The sequence below is a fragment of the Haliotis rufescens genome, unplaced genomic scaffold (assembly GCF_023055435.1).
Source record: "Haliotis rufescens isolate VD_foot unplaced genomic scaffold, xgHalRufe1.0.p SCAF_6, whole genome shotgun sequence".
NCBI classification, from domain to species: Eukaryota; Metazoa; Mollusca; class Gastropoda; order Lepetellida; family Haliotidae; genus Haliotis; species Haliotis rufescens.
In genome coordinates this window covers 19,193,533-19,210,278 of record NW_025964334.1, presented here as the reverse complement: position 1 = coordinate 19,210,278, position 16,746 = coordinate 19,193,533, and the positions used below count along the sequence as shown (strand labels likewise).

Here is a 16,746-nt window from a genome sequence, read left to right as displayed (position 1 = left end):
CATCCCCTGTGATGAGAGAATTTAGATCACTACCAGACTCAAATGGAATTTACATTTGAAATCAAGTCTTCAACAAGTTTTTTTTATTTGTTGTTTAACGCCAGACTCAGCAATATTCCAGCTGACGGCGGTCTGTAAATAATCGAGTCTGGAGCAGACTGACATCCTGAGCATCGATCTACGCAATTGGGATACGATGACATGCATCATAATTTGATACCTGATTGTAATCCTGCTTTGACCAACCACAATTCTTCATTTTCATGGTAGACTAGACAACAGATTAAGGTCTGTAACGATACATTTGAAATAATGTCTGTCACGATAAATTTATATCGTTCAGTAACACCAAGCCAGAGGCGATCAAGGATGGTGACGTAAGTCACACTTGCCAGCAGCGGCCGTCGATCTGTGAGTTACGCTTCAATGTACCGTTTCTGAGCTAATGTGTACTACACTTCCTTCACAAGGCGACACGTGCTACAGCATGCTATACTATTTCTAGAAGTCACATCATTGGTTGTTGTTGGTTGTTTTGTTTTTTAACGCCGCACTCAGCAATATTCCAGCTATATGACGTCGGTCTGTAAATAATCGAGTCTGGACCAGACAATCCAGTGATTAATATCATGAGCATCGATCCACGCAATTGGGATCGATGACATGCATCAACCAAGTCAGCGAGCCCGACCACCCGATCCCGTTAGTCGCCTTCTACGACAAGCATAGTCGCCTTTTACGGCAAGCATGGGATGCTGAAGACCTATTCTATCCCGGATCTTTACGGGCCTCATCAACTTCCACTTGTAAACCTCACCGCTTACGATACTCATGATGTCAATCACTGGATTGTCTGGTTCAGACTCGATTATTTACAGACCGCCGACATGTAGCTGGAATATTGCTGAGTGCGGTGTTAAACAACAAACAAACAAACAAACAAACAAACAAAACAAAATCATTTGTTTGAATTTCGGTGTGTAATGGGGTTCCTTTAACTGTTTTGTTTGTGCCAAAATTATATTTGATAATCCTTCACTAAAGGGTGTATTAAGTGCACTATACTATTCAACTTGCAGCTTCCGAATAAGTACGTAAACTAAAAGTAAGAGCCACCCACCGTTACATTTAGCTGAACGGCCCTGTTAATGAATGTATAATAAATAAAGCCTAATAAAATCAATTTTGGACAACACAGGCAATAATAGAATAGAATAGAATATGTCTAGACATTATCTAGATTAGGTCACGAGTGCGAAACCATTCCAGACCATCTGACAGACAGCAGATGATGCCTAGACATAATGTATTTTTCTTAGCTCTGTTTGAGGCAATTCCTCTGAGGCGCCTCACACCCCCTTGGGTAGCGTAAAATGTACCTTTGCAGAATGAGAAGGCGCAGATAAAATTAAGGTTCTCTCATATTGTCATATGTGCATCTACTGTTGCATAAAGAAGTCCTGATGCTGTTGATGTTCGGTCAAAGAAAGTAATACGGCCATCGATATAACTGGTGCTGGCTAAAACGGCCCTAAATTTCACTGGCAAAAGTGGACTAAAATTGGTGAAAACGGATAAGATATAAATTGAGATTATGTATTTAACTACGTTTACTTACAAAATTAATAAAATACACAGATGATAACATCTAAAAATATGTTCCATATATATTAGAAACATTTACAAAAGGCGACTATGCTTGTCGTTAGAGGCGACTAACGGGATCAGGTGGTCAGGCTCCGTGGATCGATGCTCATGGTATCAGTCACTGGATTGTCTGGTCAAGACTCGATTTATTTACAGACCGCCGTCATATAGGTGGAATATTGCTGAATGTGGCGTAAAAAAACAAACCAACCAACATTATATTAATCTGTACATTGTATTCACAGCAAAACATTGTTCAGGAGGGCGAGTGACTGCGGTTTCACGCCGCTTTTAGCAATATTCCAGCACATGTTTCTGGGGAACACCAGAAATGGGCTTCACACATATTGTACCCAGAATTGGAATCGAACATTCAGGTTAACGAGAGAATGCTTTAACCACAAGGCTACCCTGTCGCCCCCTGACAGAAGATAGGACGCATAGTGTCAAGTCCTTCAAGGCACGGAATTTGCGGTTCAGATTACATGCTTCAGCACTAACCGGGTCGAGTCATACCTTTTGTTTTGGGACCGTCTTCGTGGTCTAGTGGTAGAGGGAACACGGGTGGCCCAGACGTCTAAGGCGCCGCGATTCGCTGTGCAGAGTTGTGTCCCTTTGGCACGCCAGAAACCTATGGTTGGTTCGAATCCCGGTTCGCCTCGATCATGTTTCTAGGTTTTTCAGCACCATACCCGTGCTCGTGGGTTTCAATGAAGTTGTAAACGTCTGAGATCTGCATCACTTCGGGCTTTCCTCCCACATTAAGCTGACACGCCGTTATATAACTGGAATACTGTTAAAAGCGGCGTTAAACCCAACTCCATTCACTCTAGTGGTAGAGCGTCCGCCAGGAGAGCGGAAGGTCCGGGGTTCAATCCCCGGCCGCGTCATACCAAAATACGTTGAAAAATGGTACTTGTTGTTACCCTGTCTGGCGCTCGGTATTAAGGGGACAAAACAAGGACTGGTCGGCTCGGAGTCAATATACTGTGTCTAAGTGTGGTATTCATGTCAAACTGCGGCATGGTATCTCAGTGAGCTGGCACTACAAATCGGCACCATCAGTCCGTAAAGCCGGTACATCCACACACACATACACGTGCATGCACGTCGCTATAAAAGTGCAATAATCTTCGACGCGACGTTAAACCCCATTTTACCTATTGTTTTGATATAACATATATTAATTCCTGAAATGCGGTCGACGTTCATTCAGGTTACCATATTCGAAGTTTTAATCTTTGATCATGGGAAATCTCAAGGTTTGTGTGTGTTCTCTTCCTCTGTTATTTTAAACAGAGGTTGCACGTTCATTTTGGTTGTAGATAGAGGAAGATATCATAACGTCAGCGATGATGGTATTTACCTATATTCTATGTTTTATGTCAAGTGGCGCTAAAAGTTTGAAATGCATGAAAATACGAACAAAATTAAATGGCCGTTTTTTCCATTACAGCACGGTACACGGTTTTGAAAAAATACTTAGTGGCATGCATGTATGTTTAAGTGATAGAGTTAAGTCCCTTTGATTACGATCCTTCACATGAATCCGTAAACTGGGCTCCTGTCTAGCTATATCAGTAAATCACTATAGCTAAGTATAGCTTAATCGCGCTAAGCTTGAGTCGCGAACCAATAGTGGAACCAGTGTAATGAATCCGGACCGTGAAAACATGTAAACACGATCACTGAACAAGGAAGAGGATGTCAGTGCTTCCAAAGTATCGACAGTTTCATCTTTTAGTTGCAGTATTCGGTTTATTGCATGGACGACTTGAAGGTATCCCATTTGCTTGGATTTCAGTTTGCTAAATGGTGTTTTTCCTTTTTGTCAGATTTGTTCACACCTCCGTACTTTTGTGATAGAATGTCCGCCCTGAGAGCGGGGCGTCCGGGTTCGATCCCCGGTCGCGTCATACCAAAAACGTTGAAAGATGGTACATGATCTTACCTTGTCTGGCACTCGGCATTAAGGGGCTAAATCACGGACTGGTCCGTCGCTACATAAGTGCAACAATCTTGAACGTGACTTTAAAACCCCATTTCACCTTACCTGATTTCTCAACAGTATCGTATTGATCAGAAGAAAACTGAGTGTCTTGGAACAACTGCTAATGAATCATGAAGCGGCACTGACTCACCCATGAAAAATAGTACAGAATGAAAAAGACTGAAACCTGACAGTGCAGTGGCTGGGAAACTTCCCAGCTGACACATAACATTTTCAAAATATTTTCAAAAGGTTTCATTGTAGTTTTTCAAAAATATTTTCGTCAAAACATTTTATTAACGTTTCAGAAATGTTTTACAACTAGAATCTATTCAAAATGATATTGGGGCGGTCGGGTAGCCTAGTGGTTAAAGCGTTCACTCGTCACGCCGAAGACCCGGGTTCAATTCCCGACATGGGTACAATGTGTGAAGATTTGTGTCCCCCGCCGTGATATTGTTGGAATATTGCTAAAAGCGGCATAAAACCATACTCACTCACTCACTCAAAATGTTATTGAAACGTTTTCAACACACTGCAGAAATGTTTTGCCAGAACATATTTAATGAAATGTTATCATCATGTTTTAAATACATTGTGTACACATATGTAAAATCATCCAAATAATCTGTAAATGTTTTATAATTATTCAAAATGTTATTGAAATGTTTTTAAAATGTTTTACAAGAACATCATGCCATTACATAGGCAAAACTATTTTATAACATATCATTACAATGTTTTCAACATGTTGCAGAAATGTTATGCCAGAAACTATTTCATAAAATGCTTTTGAAATGTTTTTAAAATGTTATTCAAGAACATCACTGTTTCATAACATGTTATTGCAATGTTTTCAACACATTGCAGAAATGTTATCGCCATGTATTAAAGTGAGTACCGATTACGACCCCAACAGCCTACAGTTGAACTCAAGTTCCCCAGCTAGAACACTCTGTTTTCATAATGCTGTGGATTGGTAAGGCAGTAATAGAACATTTTCACAACAGTTACAGTTTAATCTGTAGACTAAATCTCTAAAGAAAATATAGCAGATATGAGTAAGACAAAACTTCACATGATTTGTTTGTTGCTGATCACAGATAGTGTCACAGGATATTAAATTTAGTCGCGCATATTTTGCGGGGACGTGCGAGGGACCGTTGAGAAGTGAATATATACAGATCTATGGTAAAAGACGCATTATCTCACATTTAATTATTTTTCATGACTAGTTATTAAAATGTCTTACGTTTTTGAAAATTTATCACAAAAATAAATGTTTTTAACTTGTTCTTAAAATGTTTGTAAAAACTGATATCACACAAATGTTTCGAAAACAATTTTAAATGTTGTGACAATATTCTTTGTTGTCTCGTGAAATGACGTCGAAATGACGTCACACTATTACGTCATAATTTACACCCGCCATCATCAGTTCAACTTTACTCCACAACCAAGTGACATTGTGCAGCAAGAGCTGGATCGTCAAACTCTGATTTCTTAGGGGGTAAGTTCATTTTCAAAAGCAGTATCCGCTTATCTAAGCAGTATCTAAATGGCATTTTGTAAATGTAACATTTGTTACTTTTAACCACTTTCTAAATGGCATTGTGTTTTCATAGCTTTCGGCCATGGGAGCCGTGCCAATTTACACTTGTCAGAGGGGTACACAAAGTACGTGACCTAGGGGTGCTATGCAAAACGTGAATCGCTTGCAAACGATGTACAGTGATTTGCCTTACAGTGCGCTAACTTTCAGCCGCTTGCAAGCCAAACAATCGCTGGCAGAGATCGCTTCATTCTCAAACCAAAATGGCGGCTGACTTTGACACCGGAGCAAGAAATTCTTGACTGGATCAACGAGGAAATGAGCAAAGGTAGCTAACACCCCATCATCCTCAGTCTGCTCCACATCTTCAAAGTAGTCATAAATTTCATCAGCTCGTCATCGAGCCTCTTCTGTTGCCTTCTTCTATGTCAAGGCAACAATGCGGTAGATGCGCTGCCATTTTGGAAGAGTGCTCATGTGCTTTGAACTGTTGCCGCGATTAATTTTCTTTAAGCGATTCGTGGCTTGCATCGCACCCCTGGATTACCAGATGTCGGATTTTCATTTATGTGGAGGGGCGGTCGGGTAGCCTCGTGGTTAAAGCGTTCACTCATCACGACGAAGACCCGGGTTCGATTCCCAAAATGGGTACAATGTGTGAAGCCCATTTCTGGTGTCCCCCGCCGTGATATTGCTGGAATATTGCTAAAAGCGGCGTAAAACCATAACACTCCAACACTCATTTATGTGGAAGCCTCGGTGGCTGAGGGGGTTAGACAATTCCTGAAAGCCTAATAACTGCACCAGACACCAACCTACACAATACATAATGATCGAAGTGAAAACTTGCGCATATGCGGAAACTATATTCCCTTATGTACTTGAACAATCATCAAATTCATATCAGCAATGAGTGACTTTTACCCGTGTTGAATGCAGAGAGTGCATTAGCTACTTCTGTTGAATATTTCGAGGTTAATGGCTCAGCCTCTTTATATCGACTAGCCACATCCTCTACGGTTAAAGCGTATTTATACGTTTTGCGTCTTACCTTATCGTGGGGAAGAAATAAGAGGTCAGCCTGATGAACTTCATTCGTTGTAAAAATATCAAACTTCTTCCTCGGTATATAACGCGGTGCCGGTAAGTATATTTGCCACATAGATTGTTTCTTTAACCAACCCTTGGCCACATCTTTAGATACCTTAGCCGCGGTGGCTTATTTTTTTATTGCTCTATACCTTTCCAATATCCTCGTGGGCTATAGTAAATTGTTTTCATTATTAATTAATATTGATGTTTCTTTTAATTATTCTTATGACTATCACATCATCATGTTTGCATAAAAAATTCCCTCTGTAGTGGTGGTATAGGTATATAAATCTGGCTCCAGTGGGGTTGTGGTAGAACCCCTATTACCTATAAAAATTTATATCATAGAAGCATTGATTGACTCTTAGCGCTACGACTATTGTAAGCCTATGTTAAAGTATGGGAGTTACGATCATCTTAGCGCTAAGATCGCTTTGTGCAAGTGGGCCCAGGTGGTGGTGAGCTAGAGTCAATTTAACTTAATCTCATGACGATCGTTGAATCGCATCATCATTTACACATAAAAAATTCCATCCGTAGTAGCAGTATAGGTATATAAATCCGTCTCCAGTGGAGTTGAGGCAGAACCATCATTACCTATACTACTCAGAGTGTGTATTTATAGCGTATTCCAGGTCAACTTGTGGCATATCATATTGTGTAGAAATACAGAGGGACACTGTAGTACATAAGCTGGCTAATACAAAAAGGTGTTTCTCACGGCCTTGTAATTTTAATGTCACGGTCTGTTTGCTACCAAGTTCTTTTCAAACATGATCTGTCGTTGCAATCCATTGTTAGTAATAGTCGCATTATTAAATGTGGCATTGAAATGACGTTTACAATGCATAAAGGCCCTGGCGTAAACAACTATGAAAATACAGTAGTAGTAAAATGTTTATTAAAGTGTCACATGCACAACATGTACAATATAAATTTAAAATCGATGCACATAAGACAAAAGGTGTATGGATTAAATCCAGCCAGACATTGGCTTATGAGACACTATATACAATATAAACAAAATATATATTTTTTGTCTTACCAACTGCACCTATCACCCACACGTACAACAGTTAAAGATTGATGTGACGAGACTAAAGAAGAGAATACGATCATACAACGACCAGTTACTCATAATTAAATTCATTTCATCAATGACCTTCAGACCTTCAAACATTCACTAAAGACGTTTGCAAACAAACACTTTAGTTTTCATAGCCAATGTCAGCCTGTATGTGTATGGGCAGGCCCATGGGCGACATAGTTTAAATTTTGAGTTTTCGATACATTTTTTTCTTCCCTAGTATGTACCCATGAACAGCAATGTTGAAATTTGGAAATATCTTTGACCAAGACTGGCCACAGTAGGGAGCGTTTCTGGACAAATGGGTTTCCAGAATTAAAATAATGTTATGAACCTATATGATATATTTCATCTTTGGATTAATAATAATGCTTATTGAATATAGTTCAAGTTATAACTTTGTTATATTGTGGAACATTGTTGTTTTCGCTGTAGCCAGGGGCAAAAGGATACAACAGCATTCCAGGAAATACACACGGAACTGTTAGGTATATTGAGGAATACACCAAATACACCAGGGGCTATGAATGATGCAAACGTAAGTGCATGCGCAGAAACTGTTGTTAAATACCATGAGCTAATAGATCAAGTATCTTTTGATGTGTTATATATATATATATATTTATTTTTTTTTAAGTACCTGCTTTAGATTTTTTCAGAATTTGTTTTATGTTTCAGAAAGGTGGATCAAGGCAAAACCAAAGAAAGAAGATTCTGACAATCAATAATTTAGAAAGGTGTAAAGGTTTTCTAAAAATATTAAAACCTCCACAGAACTGAGTCTTGAAGTTCTTTGTTGTTGTTTCTTGTTTAATTATGTGTCTTCACGATACTTTAAGATTCTTGTGCCGAGAAAGTGCATGATGTACAAAGTGCTAACCTCAGAATTGTTTTTCTGTCATTAGAATTCAACAGAGATTTACATGAATACAAATTTGATAAACACAGGTATTTTTGTGGAATATGTGCTTCCCTTAAATCAGTATAAACAGTACAAACAAGCAGTATCTGAAGTTCATTCTCTATACAAGTTTGACAGAAAGGACACAATCTCATTGGCTTTGGTATAGAACTTGGTTGATGCATGTCATCGCATCCCAATTGCGTAGATCGATGCTCATGATTTCAATCACTGGATTGTCTGGTAAAGATTTGATTATTTCCAGACTGCCACGATATAGATGGAATATTGCTGAGTGCAGTGTTAAACAACAAACATACAAACTTGGTCCGTAGATTGAAACACAACAGGAAAAAGCTCAAGGATCCCTTCCTTTGAATGTTTCAGGAAAAGATGTCATCATAGAACCGGGGAATGCAACCGTTGTGTCCTTGCTAGGCCAGAATGAGACTGCTGTCACTGTGGGGGACATCCCCTCAAACTTTAGCGTTGTCCTCTTCCAAGCACACAGTCAATATGAGAATGTGTCAATTTCCTCAACACAAACCTTTGATGAGACTGTTACCATCATGGGCAGCCATCTTGGAATACTGACACTGTTGAAAGTTGGTGATACCAGTGCAACCATGTACTTGAAGTCTGATGTCAACACTTCTCTCAGTGTCCTGGTATCGGCTGACCTTCACACCCCTTCTGGTGAGCTTCTTGTGGTGATATAGATTATCATAACCCTTCTCATTACTTGTTTTAGGGACAGCTCATATATTGTGCGGGGGTTAGTGTGTGTAGGTTACACACAACCAAATGTTTTCCCAAAGACTTCTATAGTAACGTTATATTTTAAAAGAAATTTAACTAAGCATTCAACAGCTATTACCTGTACATGTGTGCAAAGTTTGGCCTTAGAGCAGCAATAAAAAAAAAAATTGACTAGCTTAGCCAGTTCCTTTTTAGAGTACAGGAAGCTAAACACACCACCCCCAGTTTCGCACCAAATATCACCTACTTGAAAATAGCTGTGGTCACATTCAGCATAAGTCATCATGTTGAAAAAGACAGTACTAAATAAAGAAAAACATGGTCAGTTTTAATAACTGGATGGATGTACATTTAAAAGACACAAAAATCTTACACAATATCCTCCAATCACAGCCTGCAGATATCTCTCGATCTGCACTGAAGGCTCCCTACGAAAACCGCACTGTCCCAACTGGTTCTGATTTGGTGTAGTAGAACCTGTAAGATTTTTTTGATACATTAATGTACTGACAAAAATGACCCTTCCCTAATGTTTGCCATATTTTTGGGTGACCCTCCTGGGTCTTTGTACAATTTATTTATGACCCTCCCCAACTATGTGTATGTTTTGTCGACCCTAGTCGTGAGACTCCTATTTTGGGGTTACCCTCCACTGAATGACAAAGGGATGGGACATTAAACAACATACACATACCTGAAATACCACTACCAGAATTTTTGATAAATGAAGAACAAAAAATTGTTGGAAATTTGTAAGCAGAAACATATATATAAGCTAAAGTACACATTTGTATAGTGACCTTCAGAGCCTTTCAAGGTCAGTTGTGGGGACATGAATATTTGACACCAAGCTTCTTTTCGTTTGTAACAACATTTCCAATCTCATTAAAATCAGATCTTATTTCTCGCTATCACTAAACAAAGATCTGTGGACATCTCATTACGGGTCACATCAGAATGACCTTTCATCCAACAAATCAGAGCGTTGCTTACCAGATCATGAAAGTGACAGTCGAAACGTGTTTTCTAATCATGCAACCACGATATATTTAACACGGGGTATTCCAAACGACAGTTACGGGTTTTATGATTATTTCCATACAATCAAGGCCATCTATAAGCCATTCCAAAATAATGTTCTTATGAGTTTTATTTTTTTCAATCGAGAATACGTCGAAATATGTTTTGAAGTGTAGTCGCCAGTTTAAAACTAGTGTCGTAAAGCTTGAGAAAGCTGCCCTCTGATTGGCCAATGTCAATTTCTTGTCAGTCATTTCATTGGTCGGTCAAATTTCGCGAAAGGTCGTTCTGACATGATCCATAATGGGATGTCCTCAGATCTTTGTTTAGCGGTAGCGAAGACTAAGATCTGATTTTAATGAGATTGCAACATTTCAGGACCACTTCTCCTTCTTTTTCATGAATGCTTTGTAAACATATGTGAGTTAATCAATCATTGTTTATTCCTCAAACTAGCAAAAGCTGGTCTTTTTTTTTTTTTTAAAAACATGTCTTGTCTGGAGCTCTGTCTTCATCTTCAGATCCACTGCCAGGCGGCTGCAATGAAATCTTCAAGCTTGAAAATGACCCCAACATTCACTTGAAGACCTTCAAGTACTCCACACAGTTCCAGTTCCAGTGGGCCAATCTGGGGTTTGTGAGGCAGGGTCAGGAAGACAGCTGTGAAGACCATCAGCAGCAGCTGTCCTATGACATTTACGTCTTCTTCCTGCCCGAGATGGACCAATCAGAAGACACATTTCTCGCCAATATTCGGAAGATGTTAAATGCCCGTGTCGTTATGGAGAATGGGATAAAGGTGAAGGTTTTTGCTGTAGTAGTTTATGCTCGTACTAGTGACAAAAACAAGGGACATTTAACTTTGGATATATAGATCAATTCTTTCATATAACTACAGTTGATCTGTCATGGCATGACAGTGAGTACCCGGGTAGGGTCGGGTGATAGGGTGTCGGATACCCGGGTAGTAACTTTGGACTCGTCCCAGCCCTATTGTTAATGTTCTCCCTAGCCCTATAAGTGACTGGGGGCGGTCGGGTAGCCTAGTGTTTAAATCATTTGTTCGTCACGCCGAAGACCCGAATTCGATTCCCGACATGGGTACAATGTGTGAAGCCCATATCTGGTGTCCCCCGTCGTGATATTGCTGGAATATTGCTAAAAGCGGCGTAAAACCATACTCGCTCACTCACTCATTCACTATAAGTGACTGATTCTAATGGTACCTGTATCTGATGGCTGGAGTCATTCAAGATCTAGATGTTGTTCCATCTAAATACACACGTTATTGTCTAAACATTGTCATGGTTATTGGGGAAATAAAAATAAATGGATGAGCTTTATATTCAAACTGTTTTGATTTTGATAGTTCTGTGTGGATAAAAGAAGTCAATATCAATACTATCATGCACCATCATCATTGTTCTCAAGTCTCGTTTTACCCTTGTGTCTCAATAAACAAGATAAGCAATGTCACCATGATGTCCCCATGATCTCAGCAGGCTGGCCATTATCTCCCTTCACAATGTCATACTAGGTTAACTAAACCTGCATCTCAGACACTAGGGCTGGGACGGGTAACTCGGGTACTCGGGTCGGGTGGGTACTGAGCAGGACCCGGGTACCCACAGGACTACCCGGACCCATGGTTAGTCATGGGATATATCGTTTAATGACAAAACTTATCTAAAACTCAACTACACACTACAAGTCACTAATGTTCCCATTTCTTTCTGACTATTCCTTCTGACTTTTATATGAAAAAAAGATAAAACTTCATGCAGTCAACTTCAGTGTATGCATGACCAGTTCGTTTTACACGTGTATTTAAAAACAATTTGCGAGGGCTACTGTCAAACTTTACCCAATCGGACAGTTTGTAGCTATCTCTTGAGACGTACAGCGGGTACCCGGCTCGGGTCGGGTAATAACGGGGTGGGTACCTGGGTAGTAAATTTGGACTTGTCCCAGCCCTACAAGATAAGCAAGTATTTTCTTTTCTTTTTCATTTTTTCTCTTCTATTCAGCTGATGACTATCACCAACACTGGGTCGACCAAGTCGGTGGGGTCAATGTCATCGGCAGTGGGCCAGGGACTTGTGTTGACCATTGTCGTCACGGATACCAAGGCTGGAACTTCAGCCATATATGTTCCTGCTCACACCTATTCCTGTCAGTTCCAAGATGGCTCGTGTTCCAGGAGTGGTAGGGGCTTTAAATTATTGTTCTCCAACAGTATATTCATTGTTGGCTCTACAAAAGATCATGGGCTTATGTCATTGAAAATATCCACACAACTGGGCACATAATCGGTTTCTGTTTTCGTTCTGGAATTATTATTCAAGGTCAGGCCACACTTTTTACTTGCTTTGCAGATTTTGTATAGGAAATACCTGTTGGTAGGTGAATAAAAGAAGCAATTCAGATTATTTGAAATTGAAATTTTTACTTGGAACAATATGATTGGCAAAGGGAATTAGAGTAATCTCCCTTCCCTCATACAATAATGTACAAGGGACGGTCGGGTAGCCTAGTGGTTAAAGGGTTCGCTCGTCACGCCAAAGACCTGTGTTCGATTCCAGACATGGGTACAATGTGTGAAGCCCATTTCTTGTGTCCCCCACAATGATATTGTTGGAGTATTGCTAAAAGTGGCGTAAAAACAAACTCAGTCAGTCAGTCAATAATGTATAATCTAGTTCATCATATCGGTAGATGTCAGGGCAGGGAGAGTCTGTGTAATGTTTATCGGATTGCTAGTTGCTAAACATATAGAACTGCTTGATGCAAAATTATTACCGTATTCAACATAATATGCGCCCCGCTCTAATAAGCGCCCACGGCGATATTTGTTAATATATTGACAAGTGAACAATCCCAATTAGCACCCCTTCCGATTGATCAATGTACACAAGACTTATTTATTCGTGTATAATACACACTCGTGTGTTGTATGCACCCTTAATTATGGGCAATTACATTCTGGAAAAATATATCTGTCGTGTATAATACGCACAGACTTTTCTTTTGTATCATTTCAGGCTGTCAGCATAGACCACGAAATTTATCTTTTACCAACATAATATTCTGATAAGAGCCCCTATTTCTAATTTTGAGAGATTTTGAGAGCGCACTGGGCATTTATTACGTTGAATACAGTAATAGTGGGGCCTTGTTCCGAAGTCATTCTTGGTGCAATATAGTATCAGCTTATCTGCAGGGTGAAAAAAAGGGAAATTATGAATTCTATTTTTTTCCCATTTTAACAAAATTTACTGTTGGTGGATCACTAAAGCAACTAAAAATATGGTGTGGCTTTATCATAAAATAAAATATATATGTATATATTTTAAGGTCACTGACTAGCATTGCGGCAACATCATAATTCAGTGCAATTATGCAAAATAAACCCTGCCCATTCTATTATCAGCCGGGGCGGTCGGGTAGCCTAGTGGTTAAAGCGTTCGCTCGTCACGCCGAAGACCCGGGTTCGATTCCCGACATGGGCACAATGCGTGAAGCCCATTTCTGGTGTCCCCCGCCGTGATATTGCTGGAATATTGCTAAAAGCGGCATAAAACCATACTCACTCACTCACTCACTCACTTTTATCAGCCAATCAGGAAACATTAGTCAGTTAATGGCATGTCCTAATTTTTAATTGCTCAAAGAATCGCTTAGTTAGCCTGTCAAATGCCACGGAATCACTTGCAATTTATTTATGACATAATACAAGCAGCAGTAATTGTGTGACAATGAGTACATGCAGATATATATACCTTGTCGTTACAGTTGATGCTGTTGATGTTGTAATAGCCATCGTCAGTGCAATCTGCGGATTATTTCTCTGTTTTCTTGGACATAGATACATAAAAACAGGTTGGTATGATGAATTTACAAATAGTTTTGATATGGATCTGTTGTCATCATAATAACATTTGTACAGAAAAGATGACAGCCAGATTGATAAACTTCAGCAGAACTTGAGGATTCAGTAGCCATTGGCAATAGGAAATATACTACTCAGCTTTTGATAGAGAAATGGCTCAAGGACTCCTGGAAATTGGTACTTACACAAATGAAATTAGGAATGTTCCATTGCAAAAGAGTGAAGGCCTCCGTTAGGGCTGGGCTGGGTAACTCGGGTACTTGGATCGGTGGGTACTGAGTAGGACCCGGGTACCCACAGGACTACCCAGACCTGTGGTTAGTCACGTGATTACATTGTTTAATGGCAAACATTATCCAGAACTCTATGGTTACACTATAAGTGATAAATGTTCACATTTATTTCTGACTTTGCACACATTCCTTCTGACTTTATATGTTTGCATAATGATAAAACATCAGTCAACTTCAGTGTATGCATGACCAGATCGGATTATACGTGTATCTAAATTTATCTAGACAGGAGTATGGTCAATCTATTCCTATTCAGGCATGTTTTACCTATCTCTTGAGACCTACAGCGGGTACCCGGGTAGGGTCGGGTAATAGGGGGTCGGGTACCCGGGTAGTAAATTTAGACTCGTCCAAGCCCTAGCCTCCGTGGTCTAGTGGTAGAGCATCCGCTCAGAGAATGGAACGTTGGGGGTTTGATCCCTGACTGCGTGATAACGTTAACAGATTGTACATGTTGTTAGCCTGCTAAAACCAGGACTGGTCGGCTCGAAGTCTGTATACTTTGTCTGAGTGGGGTATTCGTGTTAAACTGTGTCATGGTATCTCAGTGGGGTATGACAAAATCTCCAAACAGGGTGTCCCTTTCGGCTCATACCTGGAATGGCAGGAATATTTCTTATTAAAAGTTGAGTATCGTTTGTTTGGATATTTAATCATTGGTGTAATTTTTGTAAAACGTTTCTTTGTAGCAGCATGCTAATGTTCCTCAATCACACTATTGCTGGCTGTAAGAACACCTTGAGTGGATCAGGTGGTCCGACTCATTGATTTGTGTCGTGTGTGTCAACATACATGTTGCTCATGATATTAACCTCTAGTTTGTCAGACTTAAGTGATATAGCTGGAGTGGGTGAGTAAGTCGGTTTAACGCCGCTTAACAGTTTGTTTGTTTGTTTGTTGTTTAACGCCGCACTCAGCAATATTCCAGCTATATGACGGTGGTCCATAAATAATTGAGTCTGGACCAGACAATCCAGTGATTGATATCATGAGCATCGATCCACGCAATTGGGATCGATGACATGCATCAACCAAGTCAGGGAGCCTGACCACCCGATCTCGTTAGTTGCCTTTTACGACAAGCAAAGTCGCCTTTTACGGCAAGTATGGGTCGCTGAAGACCTATTCTACCCCGGATCTTCACGGGGCGGCTTTCAACAGTACTTCAGTTATATGACATGTGCCAGCTAATGTGGGATGAAAACAAGAAGTGATGAAGGTTTTAGACATAGAACTTTTCTAAAATTCATGTTTGGTACTGACAAACCCAGAAACATAATTGGGGTGAACTGGGATTCAAACCCAACATCATAGGTTTATGGTGTGCCCAGAGATGCAATTCTGCATTGTGAATTGCGGTGCCTTTGACGACTGGGCCACCCGTGCCTCGCATATTGCTGGACGTTTTCTGACTTGGATAAAACAAACAAACAAATGTGTTTTCTTTTTTCTCTTTCAGAATTTTTCCTATTTGGATTCTTGGCCTTTGCATTGATATCTTATGTCATGATCACAAGACTGTCAGAACTCAACTCCGAAGGTTTGTACAGAATATAGGCAGCACATAATGTGTGATGACATGGAACACAGATATTCACACTCAAGGGAGTGGTCCTTTACCACAGGGGATTTATTAAGGGTGAGGTGTTAGTTGGGGTGGGGTGGGGGGGGATGGGGTGGGGTGGGGTGGGGTGGAAAGATGTCTTGAAAAAGTGACACAGCGAAAAGGAGACGCCAAAATTTATCAAAACTTTATTGGTGGGGACATTTGACACAGTTTTATTTTTTTATAAAAAAAATAATTTTAAATATTATTTAGAGACTGGTCATTTTTTAGGGGGTGGGGAGGGGGTCATGAACATGCTACATGTATTTGGGGTGGATGGGGTGAAGGGGTTGGATGAAAAATGTTAATTGAAATGGGGGTCATAATAATGTTAACAAAATAGTATCCTAAGACCAATCCCACCAGCCCACTTCCTAGCCCACCCATATGATAAATGATAAATAATAAATAATAAATAATAAATGACCAGTCCTGAACAATTATAATTATTGAATAATGATTCACTGAATTTTCCGTGCATGTCGATGGTTACAATCATGTTGTTAATTTGTGATGTTGCTGCTGCTGCTGCTGATGATGGTGATGATTTGTATGTGAGGGTGCTAGGTGATTGTGTTGTTGCTGCTGCTGCTGATGATGATGGTGATGATTTGTATGTGAGGGTGCTAGGTGATTGTGTTGTTGTTGCAGCTGCTGTTGGTGCCAGTGTTGCCGTGGGTGTAGTGGGAGGGGCCATGTTCCTGGTGTTCTGGTACTACTGCGGCCTTCCTGTGGTGTCTGTTCTTCTTGTCGGCCTCACTGCCGGCTACCTCGTGTCCAGTCTCCTGTTCTTCACTCCGTTTGGTAAGCATGCCAATAAATTTTTTTGAGATAATGACCTGTGAGATATGAGTAATTACAGATTATCTGCCCAGAGTGAATTAATTTTGTAAGTTATAATTTTGTAGCT

The 16,746-nt window shown here is 40.1% G+C and overlaps 1 protein-coding gene across 1 annotated transcript in view; it reads left to right on the top strand.

The window, feature by feature from the left end:
- The first annotated feature begins 3,279 nt into the window (after positions 1-3,279).
- Positions 3,280-16,746, top strand: part of LOC124122949 (transmembrane 7 superfamily member 3-like) — a 38,700-nt gene continuing 25,233 nt past the window's right edge. Inside the window, exons 1-7 of the mRNA XM_046486154.2 lie at positions 3,280-3,427; positions 8,657-8,965; positions 10,570-10,847; positions 12,076-12,253; positions 13,841-13,927; positions 15,690-15,770; positions 16,488-16,640. Of these exons, the coding sequence (XP_046342110.2) occupies positions 3,352-3,427; positions 8,657-8,965; positions 10,570-10,847; positions 12,076-12,253; positions 13,841-13,927; positions 15,690-15,770; positions 16,488-16,640 (1,162 nt within the window). The 5' untranslated portion in view covers positions 3,280-3,351. The remainder of the gene's footprint in view (positions 3,428-8,656; positions 8,966-10,569; positions 10,848-12,075; positions 12,254-13,840; positions 13,928-15,689; positions 15,771-16,487; positions 16,641-16,746) is intronic.